The sequence below is a fragment of the Coturnix japonica genome, chromosome 6 (assembly GCF_001577835.2).
Source record: "Coturnix japonica isolate 7356 chromosome 6, Coturnix japonica 2.1, whole genome shotgun sequence".
Classification (NCBI taxonomy): Eukaryota; Metazoa; Chordata; class Aves; order Galliformes; family Phasianidae; genus Coturnix; species Coturnix japonica.
The window spans coordinates 21,009,329-21,028,185 of record NC_029521.1 but is presented as its reverse complement, the minus strand read 5'-3'; the positions used below and the strand labels follow the sequence as shown (position 1 = coordinate 21,028,185).

At 46.4% G+C, this 18,857-nt stretch overlaps 1 protein-coding gene across 5 annotated transcripts in view; it reads left to right on the top strand.

Annotated features, from left to right (window-relative positions):
- The window catches only part of SH3PXD2A (SH3 and PX domains 2A), a 223,760-nt gene that overhangs the window by 53,086 nt on the left and 151,817 nt on the right, over positions 1 to 18,857 (top strand). For all 5 annotated transcript variants that reach the window (XR_001556150.2, XM_032445343.1, XM_015867111.2 and 2 more), the window contains exon 3: positions 10,254 to 10,329. Coding sequence is in view for 4 of the 5 variants with exons in the window: in XM_032445343.1 (XP_032301234.1) it covers positions 10,254 to 10,329 (76 nt within the window). In the remaining variant the exon portion in view is untranslated. The remainder of the gene's footprint in view (positions 1 to 10,253; positions 10,330 to 18,857) is intronic.

Genomic DNA, 18,857 nt, shown 5'->3' with positions numbered 1-18,857 from the left:
CCCAGGGGCAGCAGGAGAGCTGTGTGGTACCTGCAGGCTAGTGGCTAGACATGGGACTTCCAGCACATCCGTGGGGATATTTCCACAGACTAGATGTTCTTTCCACTTCTCTTTATTGTGGCTTTGTGTGGTGGGGAGGAAGACAGAAAAGAGACTTGAAAACCCTTGGGGAGGATGGGAAATAGCCCTAGGTGCTCGCCCAGTGCCTAGTGAGGTCCATGCAAGGTGACTGTAATGCTTGCCTGTCCTGCCTGTTTGTCCCATCCAGCTTCTAAAGCTGGTCACAAAGCACAGACAGACAGAGACACTTACTTCCTTGCTGGTCCTGCCTCGATGGGCATCAGCCTGGCCACCAAAGCAGCCTGTAGGTCTCCTCCTTCCCTTGAAAGTCTATCATAAGATTTTGGGAATGGGCAGTTGGATGGGGTGAGTTGTGGTTGCCTGTTCTCTGCAGCTTTTTCTCCCTGGTACCCTTCTGTCACCCAAGTGCATTTGCATCACCTAATGAACGTGCATCCTTCACCTACCCTGCAGAAGACTGCATGCGTGGTCAGGCAGTCTGAAGAAAACTCAAGTTTGGCTGTCAGGGATGGCAGGAATTTCACATAGGCACAGCAGTTCTGATGTTAACGGCAGATAGCAGCATGGCCATCTCCCAGCTCTCAGCTCTTCCAGCCACCACCAGGGAACCAGACTGAAAACCTCCTGCTGTGAGGATAGGGCTGGAAGGAGCCCCAATCCTCCAGGATGCAGACATTGGTCTCCGTGTGCTCTTTGTCCCTCACAACTTGCAGCAGTTTTGTCATCTGTAAGTTTGGAGAAGTCACAGCCCCAACATCATTTCTTGACAATGTGCCTGCATCGCTTAAAAGCTACTGAGATTTTAAAAAGACCCCAAAACAACAACAACAAAAAACAACATTGTCAAAGACCTCCATCGATGCTTTTAATGTTCTGCCAAATATTGCATATAATTAGTTGGTTTAGTAGACAGAATACCATCTGGTGTATGAGCAGCGCGTCAGGGCTGAACGATTGTTATCTGAATGAAAGATGCTGGACTAACAAAAGAGCACACATGGTATAACATAGGGGCCTGTAATGTCAGCGCCCACCCTTTTCCCAGCAACCTAACTACTTTTCCAGGGTTTACTTTCATTCTCAATTCAACTAACCTAGTTCCTAAAGCAGATTTGTACTTATGAAAACAAGGTTTTGGTCCTGGTCTCCCTTCTTTGGAAGTTAGGATGGGGTTGTCCTGTAGGATAGGATGTCACTCCCACCATACAGCCTTGTGACGCAATCTGGTCTGTTTTCAAGGTCCTTTGGGTTGTCCCGTTGGCTGTGTGGGTCCCCTGGGCTCCTGTGTCTGGGCACGGGCTGTAAGGGTTCAAGCATAGCCCAAATCCCTTTGTTTTCAAAACAGACCAATACTTGCACTGAGCCTTGTGGATTGTGACTGGAAGGGGAGTTCACGTGGGTTTGGGTGCGCAGCCAAGGCACCCGTGTATGTACTTGTGCTGGGGACAAGAGGTGTCCTTAAAAGCAGCTTCGTGAGATGTTGCCTGTGGACTTCACCAGAAGAGGTAGATGTGTGGATAAAAGCACATCTGTGAGATGCCAGCGTGATATTGGTAAGAATGACAGATTTTTGCAAACCTAGGTTTCTTATGTTCCAGATCATAAATCCTTCCTCTACTGCAAGCCCAAGGGAGTGACCCCAGCTTGGAATCTGTCCTTCCTGGGCACCAGGCAGTGGCACAAAGTGGGGCTTGGAATGTAAAGCCTTGCAGCTGGGTCTGACCTGTTTGAAAAGCCTGCCCCAGTGGCTGCTTGCTTACCTCCCTGAGGCCCAGAGCAGGATATCTGTTACATGCACAGCTTGGGTGATGGGATTCGTTGTCTGTGCTCCTTTCTTAATTACCCCCAAAGGCAGGAGACACATGTGCTTGGAACCAAATCAGCAGGCAAAACATCTCGAGGTTTGGAGGTAGGGAGAAAGAAGACAAAGGAGCCTCCTCGCAGTGTGTAGTTAAAACCTGCCGTTGTGTTTTGTTTGGCACTGGTTCTGTGTTGTACTGAGCCGTGCAGTCGGTCTCCCCAGAGCTATGAGCAGCGTCCTACGGAGATGACTAGATACCATTTCAGTTGGAGCTTCTAAAGTGAGATGTGCCATTGTGTTCAGAGCTATTGTTTCTGTTTTCAATATTAAAGTTACTTGTGGTTTCCAAGGGACAATATATCAAGCAGGGCTAACAGGCTGTAGAGAAGATGTAGATTATGAAAACAGAGGGATTAAATTTCATATGTTTGGAGCTAAAGTCTCACCACTCTCATAGCAGTGTAAGCAGGGGAATAGTCTTACAACTCATGTAATTCTGCAAAATGAACTGAGGGGTTGTTTTAAGCACGTTTAAATCAAAGTAGTGGCCACTTGTGCATGAGAGCTGCAATTTCACTGAGGATGGACTCTGTGTTGCACAATCAGCTACAATCCAGTGTATAAATGGGGTCTGAGAGGCTTTGAGCTGGTTGCAACAAAATTGATTTGTGTAAATGGGTCTGTTTGGATGAGCAGTCCTATCTTAAAACACGGGTGACGTCAGCTCTTACATCTTAATGAGAGAGCAGTAAGGGCAGAACAGGGCATTGCTGTCTGCTGCAGATACGATTCTCCAGCCCTATGGTGAAACCAGTGTGAGCTCAGCAGTGGAGTGGGGATGCTGCATCCCATCTGTTTGGTGTTTCTCTCCTGGATGTTGCCACCTGTGCTTTTTCACTCTTGAACAAGAGGTCAGGAAAGTGCCCTACAGCTATGGTCAGCTCCTCTCTCCACTCTGGATTTTTGCTGTGACCTGCAATGTGCCTTTTAGGACCTGTCCAGATGGTGCAGCCTGAATACATGGGCTATCTCTGGATGTGCCAGTGCCTGAAAAAAGGCTAAATGTTTGCACCCCCTCCTAAAGTTAGGAGCTTTCCTGAGAAGCTCAGCTAACTGACCTGCAAGGGTGTAGTATCAGCGTGTGTCTGACATCTCCATGTGACCTTGCTGTGCCATATAACTGCAGCATTCATCTCTTCTTTTCTCCCTATAAAACAGGCATTATGGTATAGCCTTACTTTCGAGGGATGTCACCAGGGCAAATGCGCAGTGGATAGCAAAGTAACCAGGGGACATAGAACCACCATGGATGATGGAAAAGTATGAAGTAGCCTTTGTCTAAGCATCTTCCAGTGCAGTTAAGTCAGATGAGGCCAGACTAATTTAGTACTGGGGAAACAAAATGCTTCTGGCAAGATGCATCAATAGCTGCTCTGTGAAGGGACACTGGGGGCTTTCTGAGAAGCTCTTTAGAGATGCACCAAGAGCCTCTGTCATCCCAAACCAGCACCTCCGAATGTTTTGCCAGTCTGTGTTAGCCACAAACGCTGGGCTCATTTCGTGGAGCCCTTAGAGAAGGCTTTCTTTAAGGAAAATACCAAATGTCTCAGCTGGGAAACGGCGTTCCCTCTTTTGATGGATTATGTTGGGGAAATGCCCCCACTCCCTGCGTCCTCCCCTTCTCCTCCCTGGCTGTTTTAGTTGGATACTGAAGGGCTTGTAAGATTTCCAAGATTTCTGGTGGAAATTTTCAGACCTGAGAGAGGCATTTTCCCTTTGGGGATTACACCATGCTTTAAATGTCTGTTCTCTTTATTTTATATGCGTTTTCCTGCTTTTGTTTGACTTTCTCACGGATTGCACTATATTTAATTCAGAACATGTCCTATAATGCTGTAACTGTCAGGCATGTCAGCCTGTTATCCGCATGGATTTTGCTTTAATTTTTTCCCTTTTTGCTTTGAAAATAAAAGGGGAGCCAGTTGCTGCTGCTTCTCAGGGACTGAATTAATGTTCTTCTCTCGCACGCTGTGGCATCATGTAACACCAGGAGAGAGACAGCATCGCTGACTGCCTGATGCAATTATTCCAGCTGCATTATGGACCTGGTTACTGCTTTTAGAAGAGATGGAGTTTCACCTCCTTCTGCTGCATAAGATATCAGTTATACATGAGAGTAGCTAGCAGATGGGCTGCGCCATTTCATGCGTTGTTCATGTAAGAAGGGGAAGCAGAAGAAGATGAAGAAAAAGTTCTGTGTGACCCACATCCAGGGGAAACTCTCCAAGAGCTGTACTCTAGAGAAGACCTGTCCCCAGTGTAGCAGTTTTATTCTCTGTCATGCACGTGCTTCTGTTGTTGATCTTGGCAGATATATCCTGAGCTGGGTAAATCTGGCCTTTCTACTTATGTCATGGATGCTCCATCGATGAACCTTAGCAGAAAAGCTGTCCCAAAATCAGAACACTGAAGAAATGATCTTCTCTGATTAGGCAGATAGAAGGTGAATCTGGGACTCCAGGCTCACAAATTGTCCACATTCCTGCTTGTTTTCACCTACATACAGAGCTAGGGAGCCTTTAAATGCTGATATGTTACCTAATAGAATGAGATCCATTAGCTGGAACTGGTTGCTAACCATCTTTCTTAAGTCAGAGATGCCCTTGGTTGCTCTGGTTAACCAGAATTTGGAATATACTACAGATGGACGAGCCTGCAAGTGGGAGAATAAGCGTAACTGGAAAACATCGATAATAATTCTTCCATTAACTTTTGTCTAGCTGATTTTGAATGAATACAGTTCCTTTAGATGGGCCTCTGACTTCTGCTCTGCAAAATAAGGCTGAGTATTTGATGGCTCTTGATTAAATCTCCTGTTGCCTTCCTGAGATCTGTCTCATATTTTATAGCTGAAAAGGCAGGGACAGAGCCACAGAGAGGTTTATCCATGAGAAAACTCTGGCAGATGGCAGGATTCAACACGGTTTCAGCTTTTCCCCTTCTTACAGATCACATCATATATAACTCAAAACGTAGCTGATGGAGTTGTAACCATTGGTCATCAAGCAATATGGCTGGATTTCAAATTTCAGAAGGAAAGGAAATTTATTCTCTGGGCTTAACTGATAATTTATTAAATTCTGGTATCTTACCCTCTCTTCTCATCCAAACTTTTGTTATCTACATCAGTTTCTTTCAAGCTTTTTTGCTTGCTGATGCCCCAGTTCCATCTGGGTGAGGGTGTGAATTTCATTACCAGGGGTCTACAACTGGAGGTAGCAGCATTGCTTTTTTCCCTAGTTTCTTTTGTAGCCTTCTAACAGAAGGGCACACACAATGTCATTCTTGTACTGATGCCTCCTCTTCTCTGCCCTTCCTTCCTTTTTGGGACTCTAATTGAGCTCAGATAAGCTGCATGAGAAGAGATCCTTGAGCGCTCATCCCAGGTGCCTGGTGCCTACTTATCCTCGTGTGCTTTATCTTTCAAGTCAAACAGTGATAAAGTTAAAACTATTGTTGGCTTGCTTGATTTTTAATGAAAAACACATTTTCTTGTAAGCACTTTGGAGATGGGAAGCTGATACACCTCTTCACATGAAGTGTAGGAAGAGTTATAACCGTGGGACCACTCAAGTGACTGTGAGTAAGGTGGTAAACTCAATGGGGTTTTTGGGCTGCCTTGCCAGAATTGTGCTGTTCTCAGTCTTATGGTTGTGGTTTGCTTGTCATCTGCTGTCCATTTCTTTGGGTGAGACAAAAGTAAATTAGACACTGTGGAGAGAGAGAGGCCCTGCATCTCTTGCAAAAGGTTGGAGTTCTACATCTGTTTGCAGCTCTGGATGTTGTTTCACTTGCCAAAGTAACGGATTCAGATGAAAGTCATTCTAGGGGTCTCTCTGTGTTAAAATAAATCTCCTGTGATTGCAGCACTGACCCCCTGGAGGACTTTGATTTTATCTGTGCACAAGGCAATCCTACATCCACTTGAAAGGAATCAGCAAAGTATGCGTTCTGATAAGAGATTATGTGGGTGTCCAGTTTGCTCATGTTAAGAGGTGTGGAGAATTTCACTTTTTAACTGGAGAGTTAAAACTCCTGCAGGGAAGGAATTAACAGCCCAGCAGGAAACTCCATCTTGAGTCCATAGCGTATGGCATGTATGGAGATCAGGTAGCCATCCTAATGGATTAGCTTCAGGGAGATTGAGTCATTCTCAAGCTTTCAAAACCTGATAATCAAATCAGGAACAAAGGTCCCACTGGCAAATATTACAGGATCAGGCCATTAAACAGTTGATATTTTCATGTCCCCCACACTGGCTGACTTTGTAAGATTGAAAATCAAATCTTGTGTGGAAGAGGCATCACCCCTTAGACTCAGGTGCTTTTAGTCTTTGTATCTAAAAGGGAAGGAAATGCTGTTTTGTGAAAGTTTAATCAAGGTAAATAACAAGTGGTAAGTAAATAACTGTCAGGAAGTCACTTGGCTTCTCATCCTTAGAGATCTTACTTTTTGCATCTCAAAAGGATGTTTGTTTTTCTTTGTTGGATTTCTAATCATGAGGCAGACAGGGAGCTGAATCTAATTTTCACAGGGGAACTGGATGGGAGGTGATCACAGATGCTGTCAGCTGGTGACTACTGGGCTAAGTAAAGTCCTTGTTGGCAGAAGCATCTCTTTCTTTGCTGCAAATTCACCTTCTTTGGCAGAGGTGATCTGAGGCAGAAGAGATGAACAGCTTAGCTGTGAGTTAGGACACTGGTTGCATCTATCTCGTTTCCCATACAAATAAAATGTGTTTGCTGTCTTTCAGTTTCTGGGCCTTTAAGGATGAATTTGGATGATGTTTGCAAATTTATGCTTGTCAGAGTAAAAGCTAGTTGGTTTTGGTTGTCTTTTTACAATGAACAGTGATTCTCAAACAATTGCTGACTTCCAGGAGCTGGGACTTACACAAAAAGGCCGGTTCTTATGTGAGTTGAAATCACTGAAATCTTTTTCGGTTCTTGCAAGTCAAATGATTTCACAGTTCTGCACAAGTAGTAAGGAGTAGGGTAGGACAGTGCTCTCATTATAATGAGTAGCAGCTCACACAAGTGATTCCCTTGATTTTTAATATCATTAATTGCATTATCATTGACTGTAAGAAAGTAATAATCTGGACCATAAGCTTTACAGATGATCTGCTAAAAGTTTAGAGCAGAAGCAAGAACAAAGCTGTTCAGAGCACAACGCAGGACTCAGCAGAGAACTAACTCAGGAAAGCTGTTGGCAAACCCAGAGTAATTTGGGGACAGAAAGCCTGGGGACGTGGTTTTGGTGATGAATTATATGTGGACACACATCTGTTGTGCCAGAAGCAGGAATGGGGTGTGTTTGTTCAGCCTGACTCCAGACATGCTGCCTGAATGGGTGGGAAGCTCATTTCCCGCTTTCCATATACCCTCCCTGTTTCCAAACGGATCCCCCACCCTGTGACATAGGGATGTGCTAACAGATTTCTTTACGCTCATCACACTGGTCGTACAATTGGAGGCTCCCTCATGGTATAGTTCATGTACTAATCCTTGTAAGCAAACTGAGTATAAGTTCACACAGGCTTGCTGAAAATGCATTGCCCACCTGTGTTTTCTTGTCTGCCCAAACCCAGCTACAGCCCTAACTGCATCATTTGGGAAACCTCCACATCCAGACTGCCGTTCTTCCCTTCACTATGGGTTGGTTTTAGTCTGAGGGACAGGGTGACTTTCTTATACAGTGAATCCTGTATCCTGAGTTAAATGTTGTGTATCAGACATGCAAGTGACATTTTGTGGAGATTGCCTGTGTCTGAGCACAGCAGCCTTGGGCATTAAGTGAAGGAGCTTTAGACTAGATGTAAGGAAGAAGTGTTTTCCAGTACGGGCGGTGAGGCACTGGCACAGGCTGCCCAGAATGGTGGTGACTGCCCATCCCTGGACACACACAAGGTCAGGCTGGATGGGGCTCTGAGCACTTGATGGAGCTGCAGGTGTCCATGTTCCCTGCAGGGGAGTTGGACCGGATAGCCTTTAAGGGTCCCTTCCAACTCAAACAATTCTGTGATTAAGTGAAGGATATGGTTTTTTTAAATTAATCATATGTATATGTGCAATAATAATAATAATTTCCTTTCATTGGAGATGATTTTTCATGAAGAGTTTTCAACTTTCAGATGCTCTGCAGGCATTGAACTTAGCGAATTGAAAATCTGTTTATTGGTCTTTGGCTGTTAGTCATCCAGATGGGGAAAGTGCTGTGACTATCAGGAGGAGTTTCTATGGCTCAGTCAAGTTAATTGCAGGAGAGTTGGGCTAGATGACCTTGAAGGGTCCCTTTCAACTCAAATGATTCTAAGGTTTGGGGTGTTTCATTCAGGCCTGTTGCTGATTTTTTTTCCCCCTAAGTCCATCTCTGTGTTTTCTTCTGCTTTGCAGCCTTGCTGAGGGTGAAAGGGCTCTGGATGGGGTGTTGCAAATGCCTGACCCAGCTGACTGGTCCAGGATCAACAAGCCAGTAGCACATGTTGTCTGGGGTCAGGGACTTGGAAAGGGACTGTCATTTTCCTCCATGGGTGCCCAACTGTGCAGCTTTACCCCTTGTCTTTGGTTTCGCATGAAAGTGTGTGTTGCCCACTGAGACACTGTTTCATATATGAAAGAAGATAAGAAATCTGCCATGGTTTTAGAGGACTTTACCTTTCGGACAGGCAGTGTCCCTGTGATTTGTACTGGTGACCTCCTAAGCACCTCTGGCACTCCAAGCTCTCTGCCATCCTCACCTTCCCTGTGGAAGCAAGAGCTGGGGCGGAAAGTCTAGGAAGGTTTATCCAGACTCTACCAGCTGTAGTTTATTGTATCTATTTTGCTGATATCCACCCTTTAGATAAATAGCGCTAAGTTATACACATTGTGACTCTCTTGATGTGGTTAACAAGGCTTGTATGAGCCAAGCTAATCTAACTCCAAGAATAACCATGGGAATTTGACTGTATCGGTTCCAGCTTGAATCAGACTCTGTGTAGTAAAGTGAGAATCGCCTTCCTGGCTAAAAGTGCAGGAGCGGTGAAGCTTCAAGTCAGTCAGTGGGGATTTCCCCCCTCCCTTTTCTTCTCTTTGAAAAGAACTCCTGACCTCAGACACCCGGAGCTCCATCTACAAGAAAACAAAATTTCCCATTTTCAATAAAAATCATGTCTCCGTAGGCAGAAAAGTGAGCGAGTTAGCAATCCACAAAGCTACGGTCTATTTATTTACCAGGCTGATTCCCTGATGGTGAAACATGTGGGATCTTTTAACTTTTTCTCCCGCACAGATGTTCCTTCTACTCCCGAGTTTCCTCTTGATCTCTGGTTTGCTGCACCATATGGTGAAAATGGTGGAGATGTTGTGTGTGGTGGAAGAGAAGACTGGTTCTGTGTGCTTTTGTGTTAGCAAAAAAAGTATTTTTTAAAGGAAGCCTGTTGAGCAAAAGAGTTGTTTAACTGGCAGAGCCTCACTGCTGGACACGTAATGCTGCTTCAGTTAAATGCTGAATGAAGTGTCCCCAAACAGAGACCACTAGGGTCATTTAGGAACACAGGGTCAGCATACTGCTTGCCTAGGCACAGGTGGGGTGGTCTCTCCACCATGTAAGTTGGCCGTGGCCATTTATGCTTCTTTGAGCTCCCTCAGACTAGAGACTGGTTGCCTCCAACGGGGCTTTGTGCTCAGTAGACCCCTAGGGATGTGTTAGAAACAAGTGGTTGTGGTGGACAGTGTTTGGGAGCTGTTGGGGCCAAATTGAGCTGGGTGAAATGCTGGCTTGGGTGGTCCATAACCATGTATTCAGGGGTGCTTGACACCAATCTGTTTCTTTGTGGGAAAGATGGAATGCTCTGAATGGACCAGGGCAGTGGGCAGTGCCTTTACCAGCAAGAAGACAGATAAAGTGTTTTATTAAAAAGCCTTTAATCCTTGTTGCCTGAGCAGCATTTTTAGCCAGGCGGGTGGTCTGTCATGGGGACAGGTAAAAAACTGTCTCCACCAACCTGGGCAGACTGGGGATTAGAGAAGAGGCGTGTGTCTGTAATGAAGGATGAGAGCCTAATTTTAGCACAGCAAGGCCAGGCTCAGATGTCTGCCTGGGCCCCATCCCAGCTCCTGTGCGCTGCCAGAAACTTGCCCTCCCTTTCTTGGAGGGAGCTGTATCGTACCTTTTTATGTACATACTCCCCTGCAAGTAGGCTGAGGGATTCCTGCAGTTGCTTTGCTTTGCTAATCCTTTCAAACCACACACAGACCAAGAAATCCTCCGTCCCTAAGCAGCCAGTCTGTACCTTCCCCCTAAGACATTTGTTCTGTTTCCTTTGCAGATGCAGCTTCTGGACAAGTTCCCCATTGAAGGAGGCCAGAAAGACCCCAAGCAAAGAATCATCCCTTTTCTACCAGGTAATGTTATGGTAAAGGCCCTAAGCAAGATGAATGAGAGCATTTGGGACTTGCAACTCCCCAGCCACGGTCTTTTGTACTTTATTCGACTGGTCTTACAAATACCTTTTCCCTGGGAGCTTGTAATGCTGCCCTGTGATACCAGGCCTGCTCTTCCTCCTAAAATAAGTGGCATGGTCTTTAGGGCTCCCAAGGGGGTCTTATATATCAGCTGTTCGGGTTCAGGCTGGCTCATGCCCTCTTGCACAAAGGGTTTTGGTGGCTGTGGAACTGTACCTGCAAACTGCAACTGCACAGCCTGAAACAGGGAGGCCACTGGAAACCAAAGACACCACTGTCTTCATTTCTGTGTGTTACAGCTCTGCATACATCGTTGCTGTATAATAAAGGATGAACAGTTAGAGTTGCCACTGAGATATAAAGAAAACTGTGAGAAGACTAAATGCAAACGGGGATTACTGCAATACCAAAAATAAATAAATATCACTTTGGCCTGAGCCACTGTCTCTCTGACAGCTTTCAGAGTGGGACTGGACATGATAGATGCCCTCTCCTTAGGGGAAGCACACACGCTTCCAGCAGCGATGGCAGCACTGGCATGGCGGCAATGAGCCAGACCGCAGCATGCTCTTGGAAATTCAGACTCAGGCCAGCTCTCTATTGTTTGGCTGCACGATTCTAGCTGTTGGCTTAAAGTCTGGCTCGCTGCACTGAGTGTTAGGATAAATAGAGTAATTTCAGCCTGTTAAAAGGTCCGTTCTGCCTTTAACTATGAAAAGGAGATCCCAGCTCTTCCCCAAAAAAAGAAGCTGTGATGGGAGAGCTTAGCCCTCTCCTGGAGCGTGCTGTGGTCTGCGACACTGTTTCAGGCAGAGAATCTGGTGCTGATGTGTGCTGAGCACAGCTCCAGAGCTAGCAGGGAAGCAGGGAACTGTACGCTAGCAGTGCAGATACGTGACGCAAGCATTGAAGCCACCATAGGGCAGCAAGGCAGCCTGGCAGCCTCCATGGGCCTTCTAGAAGATAGCCCCAGGGATCAGGATTTGCACTCTGCAGCTCTCTGTACTGCATCCAGGCCCTATGCAGCCAGGGGGAGGTGGTGTTGCCCTTTATTTCTAGTAAGTGGGATGAGAGGAGTCCAGGATCAACCTCTATTTCCAATTGAGCCACCAACAAACTCTTAGATGAACCACTTTGTGAAATCCCTGTACAATGAGAATGGGTACTGCCTGCCTGCCTTTCTTGCTGGAAATCAGCTTGATATCCGTGAAAAGCACCATATTGATGTGTAAATGACTTTAGGTGAGGTGTTATAGGAAAATCTCAGTCTGTGGGTAACAGTTTTTCCTTCTGCACTGACCGTCCCTGGCCAATTTCTTATACTTTGTCCTAGAAAAATGTTGGCTGAATCCAGGACACAGATGCTCAGTCTGCGTGCAGTTCTTAGTGATGTATGCCCTGATACATGGGTGGGTGATTTTTGCGGAGAATGAGATACATCCCATATGTCTGTGATAACACTTCCCACCCTCCAAGAACATGAGGGAGATGTGTGTCCTTGAGAGGAAGAGTTATATCTGGGAAACATTTGGGTTGACTTAATGTCCCAAAGAGAGGAGCTGCTGGAGTGGAATAGACTTCAGCTGTATTCAATTTAAAATATCTGTGATACATGTTCTACTTTTGATACAGAATCTCTGCCTTTTTCTTGTTGAACTGCTGAAAAGCGTTTGCTGCTTTATCCAGCAACAAGGTGACTCAGCTAATGTAAAACAATGTCAAACTGTTAAATAAACTAGCTGCCTTAATTAGAATATGCATGGCATTTCTGCTGCCAGAGCTGTGGATCACTGAAAGGAATAGATGTAAACTGTCTTAATTAAAAAACAGCAAGGCAGATGTTTGCACTTAAATCCTACTTTATGAAGATGTTATGATCATGCTTGCTTATTACTGGCTTGATTCAGCCAAGCTGTAGTGACTCTGCTTGCCAGGTGCTGAGTGCCCTCGGCTCTCCTGTGCAGCTTGTGGGCTTTGATGGCTTCCTCCCATTGGGTCTGTTGTTGAAAGCTGACATAGTGGCTACTGGGTATCAGCGCTCCTCCTTGTCAGTGATGCCGTGATGGTCTCTTGAAATAAAGGCATGGTCCGAGCTTGGAGAATTAAGGACCAGGTTGCTTTGCCAAAGGAGAAGGGGTGTGTGGGACTGGCTGACAGGTCATACGTAGTGCAGTGGAGCCACAGCAGCCTGTGCAGACATGGTCTATACGCCAAGTATAGAAGTTGGGTGGTGGCAGTAGCCAAACCAAATGTTGCAGCAGAAGGCAGAGGAACATGGAGCCAGTGTGCTTTCATCCCTACTTGGACATGATGGAGCTCTTGCAGGTGGCTGTGATTTTTGCTTTACACACAGTTGATAGCCCCCTTTGCACTCACTACTGTTGTTTTGTTGTGGTTATATTGCTGCAAATTACTAGGCGAGGTGTCTTCCTGTTGGGGCATTTTTATTTAACACTGCTTGTGAAAGAGTTAAATTTGCTGCAAAAACCCTTTCTAGACTGAAGGTTGTTAGACGACAGAGATGAAAAGCATAAATATAAATGACAGTCAGAGTGATGCAGCCCCAAGATTAACAGTTTTGCAGTGGCTGACCCTGAGACTGCATGGCTTGCATTGTTTTTCATTTCTCTTGGCACTAAACAGCAGAGCTGTCTGGAGACAAAGCTGAAGCTTGAGCGATGTCAGCTCCTCTTGTTCCATGGCGTCTTCCAAAGTGTGGCCTTGGGGAAAACACACTGCACAGTGGGAAACCATCCCCTCGTGCTGGCTACTGGGCTGCGGATCCCTGCGAGGGAGGGAGGAAGGGATGGGAGCTTGGGCTCCATGCTGTGGAGGTCTGCGCACAGACAAGGGTGGGCTCCTGATGCTTTGTGCCCATGTAGCAGTGTGGTTTGAGTCTAGACTTCAAACAGGACTTGAGCCATAATAAAAGTTTGGGGTTTTTGCGTAGGCTTCTTTGGAAATTCCTTCCAGCAGCTTCTCTGGAAGGAAGGGAAATGGGCTGCTCTATTTGCCTCATTTTCCTTAGCACTGGGTGTCTATTCCTGGTGTCATGGGGAGCTCTACCAGGTCAGCCTGGCAGCAGCAGAGTCCCGGCCAGCACGGCATGACATCTCAAGAAAGGCTCCTTCCCACTTCCCTTGTTTCCCACTCAGATCTTCTCCCTCTCTTGGTTAGGGTGAGAATAGCAGAAAGAAACCCTTTCGGGGTGTGCACTCCCGGCAGAGCTCAGTGCCTGATGCACTTCCCTGGGGGGCGCGTGGGTTGGAGATAAAGGAGCTGCCATGCAAAGCCAACCAGGTCATCCAGTATGGGCTCTGCTGCCCAGCTCCCCAGTCCCAACACCAAACAAGCGCTGGGGGCACCAGCCCCATCCGAGGGCAGCCGCAGCCCCACCTGCGTGCATGCGTGCGTCAGGACGGGCGCGGCGGCCCCGGGCGCAGGAGGCGATGGCAGCACCGCCCAGGCAGCTGGGCCAGCTGGGGAGCACAGCAGGAGCCTCCCCGTTTTGCACAATGCGGGAGGCTGGGGAGTAACATCCAGCGACCGCCCGCCGGGACCATCCTCACCCCCATCCCTGCTGCTCACGGGCCGCAGCAGAGAGGATAGAGCTGCTGCCGATGAACTGCATCCCAGGTGGCTATGTCTGCTTCTCTGTCTGTTGGGTGCTGTGCTTTTTTTTCCCTCCTCCTCCCTTACAAATGCTGTCTTTTCCTTGGGGAAGAAGAAGCGCGGATAGAGGCTGGAGCAGGTTGACAACAAGTTTTCATTGGTTGTTTTCCTCTCGGTTGTGTGCATTTCAAGTCGTCTCTTCTAGTTTTTCCCCGGGCTGCAGAGAAACTGCATTTGTTCAGAGATTTGTTTGGAGGTTGTTCTGTGCTGCAGCAGAGTCGATGGGCTCAGCCCATAACCAGGGCTGTGGTGGCCTTGGGATCCTGTGGTTCCTGTTCCACCTGTGAAAATCCAGTCCAGGATGAGCAAAATGAGGATGTGGTTGTGTGTAATTTTGTCAGAGAGACTGAATTTCAGAGGTGGTTTGTGCATGCAGGGCAGTTCTACTTTGCTCCCCACTGTGTGGTGGGTGCAACACATGGGGATTTGGGGGATGCACCAGTTGAGGAGGGACTTAGGAATCAGAGATGTTCCTCTTGGCAGCTCCTTTCTCCCTTGGACTAGTTATTGATGGGTGGGCATTTAAAAGGAAATGTCCTAATTCTTAGCGGGATTTGGACAGGACGATCTTATTGGTCTTTTCCAATCTTAATGATGCTATGATTTCATGAGCAGAAAGATATTTATTTAACTGAAGGCTTGTTTCTCACTTTTAGTTATCCATTCCTGCAGCTCTCTGGGCCTTGGCAGCAAGGTATTAGTAGGTTATTTCAACCTCTCCTTAGCATTATTTTCAATCCCTGACCCACTTTAAAGGATCGATGTTTCTGCAGTTCAGAACCTGTGAAAAAGAAACATAAAGGTTAATAAATAAATAGATAAAAGGCAGATAAAGTTATCTTGGATGCAATTATAGCCGACTTTTTAGATTAAAATACAAAGCAGATCATCCTGAACAGTGTTCCTTTTGTGTGCGGGTGTAGTCTCTGCAGGTCTGATGGGCGCACACAGACACGTCTCAGATGTCTGCCTTGCTGCGTAATACAAGAGTAATACGAATGACAAGAAACTGGCAGAATACAAGTTAAGGAGATATTCTGCCATGGCTTCTTGAACATGAGGCAGCAAGCATTCCCCCAGATAAGATCTGCACTACAAGAGCAGGTTCATCCAGCAACATCTGCAAAGATCCTGGTGCCCTCTCCGCGTGCTTACTGCATGTGTCTGGCCTCTTGCAACCTGTAAAGGGGTACTGGAACTGGGGCTCACAGGCTATGCGCAGCTTGGATGGAGAATGGGGGCCCTTACCCCTCCATCCCTTTCCACCCACCTGCAGTTCGTCAGCACTGCAGTCCACCCCAGAGGAGCTGCTAGAGAATGGGCCCAAAGTGCAGGAGGTTGGGGGTTGAGCTCTGTGGGAGCTGTGCCATAGTGCAATATAATTTCCTTTTAATATAGATTTTGTCAGTTTTCATTCCCATTCTTTGAAAGGGGAGGATGCCTCCAGCTTTAAAATGACCTTATATTTGGGCCAAGACAGCTAACAGGTTCTTGGCTACTTTCCACTCAGGCTTATTTAGGACTGGCAGATAAATGGGTGATGCTGTGCTTCTGGTGAGCTGTTCTTCAGAAGCTCCTATTGTTTGAGAAAGCAGTTTCTATTGTTTCTTTCTATTTTCTGCTTTGCTAGGAGAGCTATTGCGGAAAATTCATCTCCTGTCTCTTACAAGAGGAGAATGGATTTCCTGTCAGCTCCAGGCTTGAAGGGAAAGCAAGGACTGCCGGGAGGAAGCGGCTGTTCCTGAGCCGAGCAGCGGGAGGATTGATGGTTTGGGGGGGGGCACAGGCAAGAGGATTATATTCTTCAGATTCTGTGGGGATATTTTTAGGGTTTAAGTCTTTACGGCTGTCAAGCATGAGGTCATAGGATGCCCTAAGGCTGCTTCCTATTGAAGAACCTGCAAAAAGAGGCCAGCCACCAACAACTGCTGGCTTTTAGAGCAATCACTCTGCTCAGAGGAAGGAGCTGCTGGACTTGTAATGAGCCCCACATAACTGGATGCAGGGGGGCCAGTGGGCTTTGCAATACTGAGTCTCTTTCAAAGGCATTGTAAGGTCTCCAGGAGGTCTTTGGGTATTAATAAGGCTTGAGCCAAGGGCCTGAGTTTGTTAAAAAGGGAAGGAAAAAGAAGGTGAAGTAGATGAGTGGGGTTGTTCTAAGTGCTTTTTATTGTTGTCTTGTTGTTCTAGTAAAGCTGGGCACTGACCTGTTGCTTGCTGCAGGCATCTGTTGCAAGTACTGTTCTACCAGGTCTCTGGGTTTAGCCTCCGCTGAGTAGAGCCCAGCATGCATTGTGGCTGAAGGTCTGGGTTTGGTTTCTTGCCTACCCAAAATTTAGCAGGGAAGCAGTGGTGACTTCTGTGTGAGTACCTGATTCTCATCTGTCTCTTTCTATCTTTCCCAAGTCCTTTCTCAGTGTAGAGATCCAAAATCTACAAGGCAGCAAAAGAAATGAAGAACAATACCCATTCTTGAGTAGCAAAACCCTATAGAATACTTTTCCCTCACGCATTAAGAGCTCACACTGAAACCACCTCTGGGCAGAGATCAGCATATGCAGAACACGATGTGCCTCTGTTAGGCCATCTGAGTCTCCTGATGAGCTTTGTAATTACCAAGCCACAGTTTCAAGGGCAGACAAAGAATGGAAAAGATTTTGGTTTGGATTTGCTGGAAGCCAGAGCTAATGGGAATTGTTTTTAATGCTCAGTGCTCAACCAAAAAGGTTGTTAGCGCAGTATAGCTGCCTGCAACCAGGGCAGCGCTTCAGTGCAGTACAACCGCCTGCATTCCTTGGGGAAATAAACAAACGTTTTTGCTCAGAAATTAGTTGGATTTTGATTCTTGTTTTTAAAGGCAATAAATAAACACGATTATAGACTTTTAAAGCAGTTTGAGCTGCGCTGGACTCGCCGTTTCCTCGGGCAGCCGTTCCAGATGAGTGTGCTCTCTACTACTGTAATTACTTTTTAAAAATAACTCTGTGAGTCTGTAATCTAAAGTGGGTGGTACATAGCAAGTCTGAGAGCATTCTGCATTCAACCCACAGGCTGGAGAGAAGGTGGCTTTATATAAGGGTTTGCTTGTCTTCGTCTTTAGGTTGAAATCTGACTTTTCCCACAATCCATCAACAAATGACCCATATAATGAAAGTGCTTTTTAATGCAGGAGTCAGGCTTGCCAGGGACTATGGTGCCTTTACAGTCCCACAGGCAATAGAGATTCCCTCTGGATGTTTCTCTTCTGCCGCATCTTGTTTCTCGTATGCAGAGTTAAGCTGCCTGGGCAATATAGGAGGGCAGAGCCCAGCAGAGGTTCACAGGCTAAGTAATAGTCTAGACCTCTGTTTGCATCTGTTTTCATCCCACTCTGTCCTTAGGCTAGGCCAGCTGATTTATTTATGTACTCATGTGCTTAAAATAGACTGTGATTATTTTTTTTCCTGAGGATTTGGAAACAATGAACCTGGGAATTTGCTGTTTGATCGCAAGTGATTTCTGCTACTCTATTTTCATTATTGATTAAGCTTTTTGGGTGCTGATGTCCTTAAATACAGCATGTTTGCAGACCTTCCTGTTCCACGGTGTGGCTATTTTCAGGCTCTTGTGAGTATGTTTGTTCTCACTCATAAGGGGATCTTTATATTTAGGAGCAGAGTGAGGGAATACTGCAGGCTGGGACTTGCCATACTGAATCTGCTCCCATTATAATGAAATAACCCATTGCAATCTCTATCCACCTGCAGCTTTTTCAGAGTTGTAGCCCTGTTTAAAGGGAAAACTGAAGCAGAGAGAGCGAAATAACTTGGGAATTAGAAAGAGGAAACCAAGGGGGCAGGTAGGTGAGGAAAAGAAAGTGAGTCTTGAGAGTGGGAAACTTAATCTTCTTGAGCTTCTCCCATTCGCAGAGATGCTAATGCAGGCCCCAGGCTTGTGCTTGGGATGGAGGTAATTAATGTTTGCTCTCAGATTTCCTTGGGTCTGAAGTTAAGCGCTTTCACCATGTCATTTTCTATCAGGGTTTTGCCACCTTGAAATAAAGAGCAGAAAATTGCATTCCTGCTGATTTTACATGCCAACCATCAGCAGGATCAGACTTGCAGGTTCCTTCTCATACAGCGAGTGGCACGGGGCTGACCCAGAACGAGCAGCACTTTGGCTATCTGGTTTGACACCCAATGCGTTCTTATGCAGGCGCTGGGGCCGGCAGGCAGACTTCACTTCTTCATTATGGGCACTGTCACAGCGAGGGATGCAGTTGAATGTCATGCTTCCCACTGAATGCAGAAATGCTCTTGGGTAAGCAGTAAGACTGCTGGAGCAGAGTACAAGGAAAAGGCATTTGCTGCCTGTTCCTACCAGGCAGTGTCGTCATCGCTGATCTATTTAAGTCATTAGCTTTCAAGATCCTGAGAGCAGAAGGAAGAATATTTCTAGCAAACACAGAAAACGCCAAATTGTGTTTAGCAGATTTCCTCTTGGGAGGAGAAGTCACCTATAGATAATAAGCCATTTAGCAACCTCTCCAATGGACGAGACTCCATACGAAGAACAAAGAAAAAATTGCAAGCTTGAAATATGCCTGAATTTCCTGAGGGGCATACAGGCAGGAAGCTGTGCTATTCTGTTGTGGATGTTTATTCCCAAGTGGCATAAACAGAGCACCGGGTCTCCTAGGATCCTAGGCTGACCCGCAGGTGATGGGGTTCCTCAGTACCACAAGGATTGCTGAGTCGTTGTGCTGCTCTGTGCCTGCTTCCCTGGCCCTGCCCTATCTCCCTTCTGGCCAAAGCCAT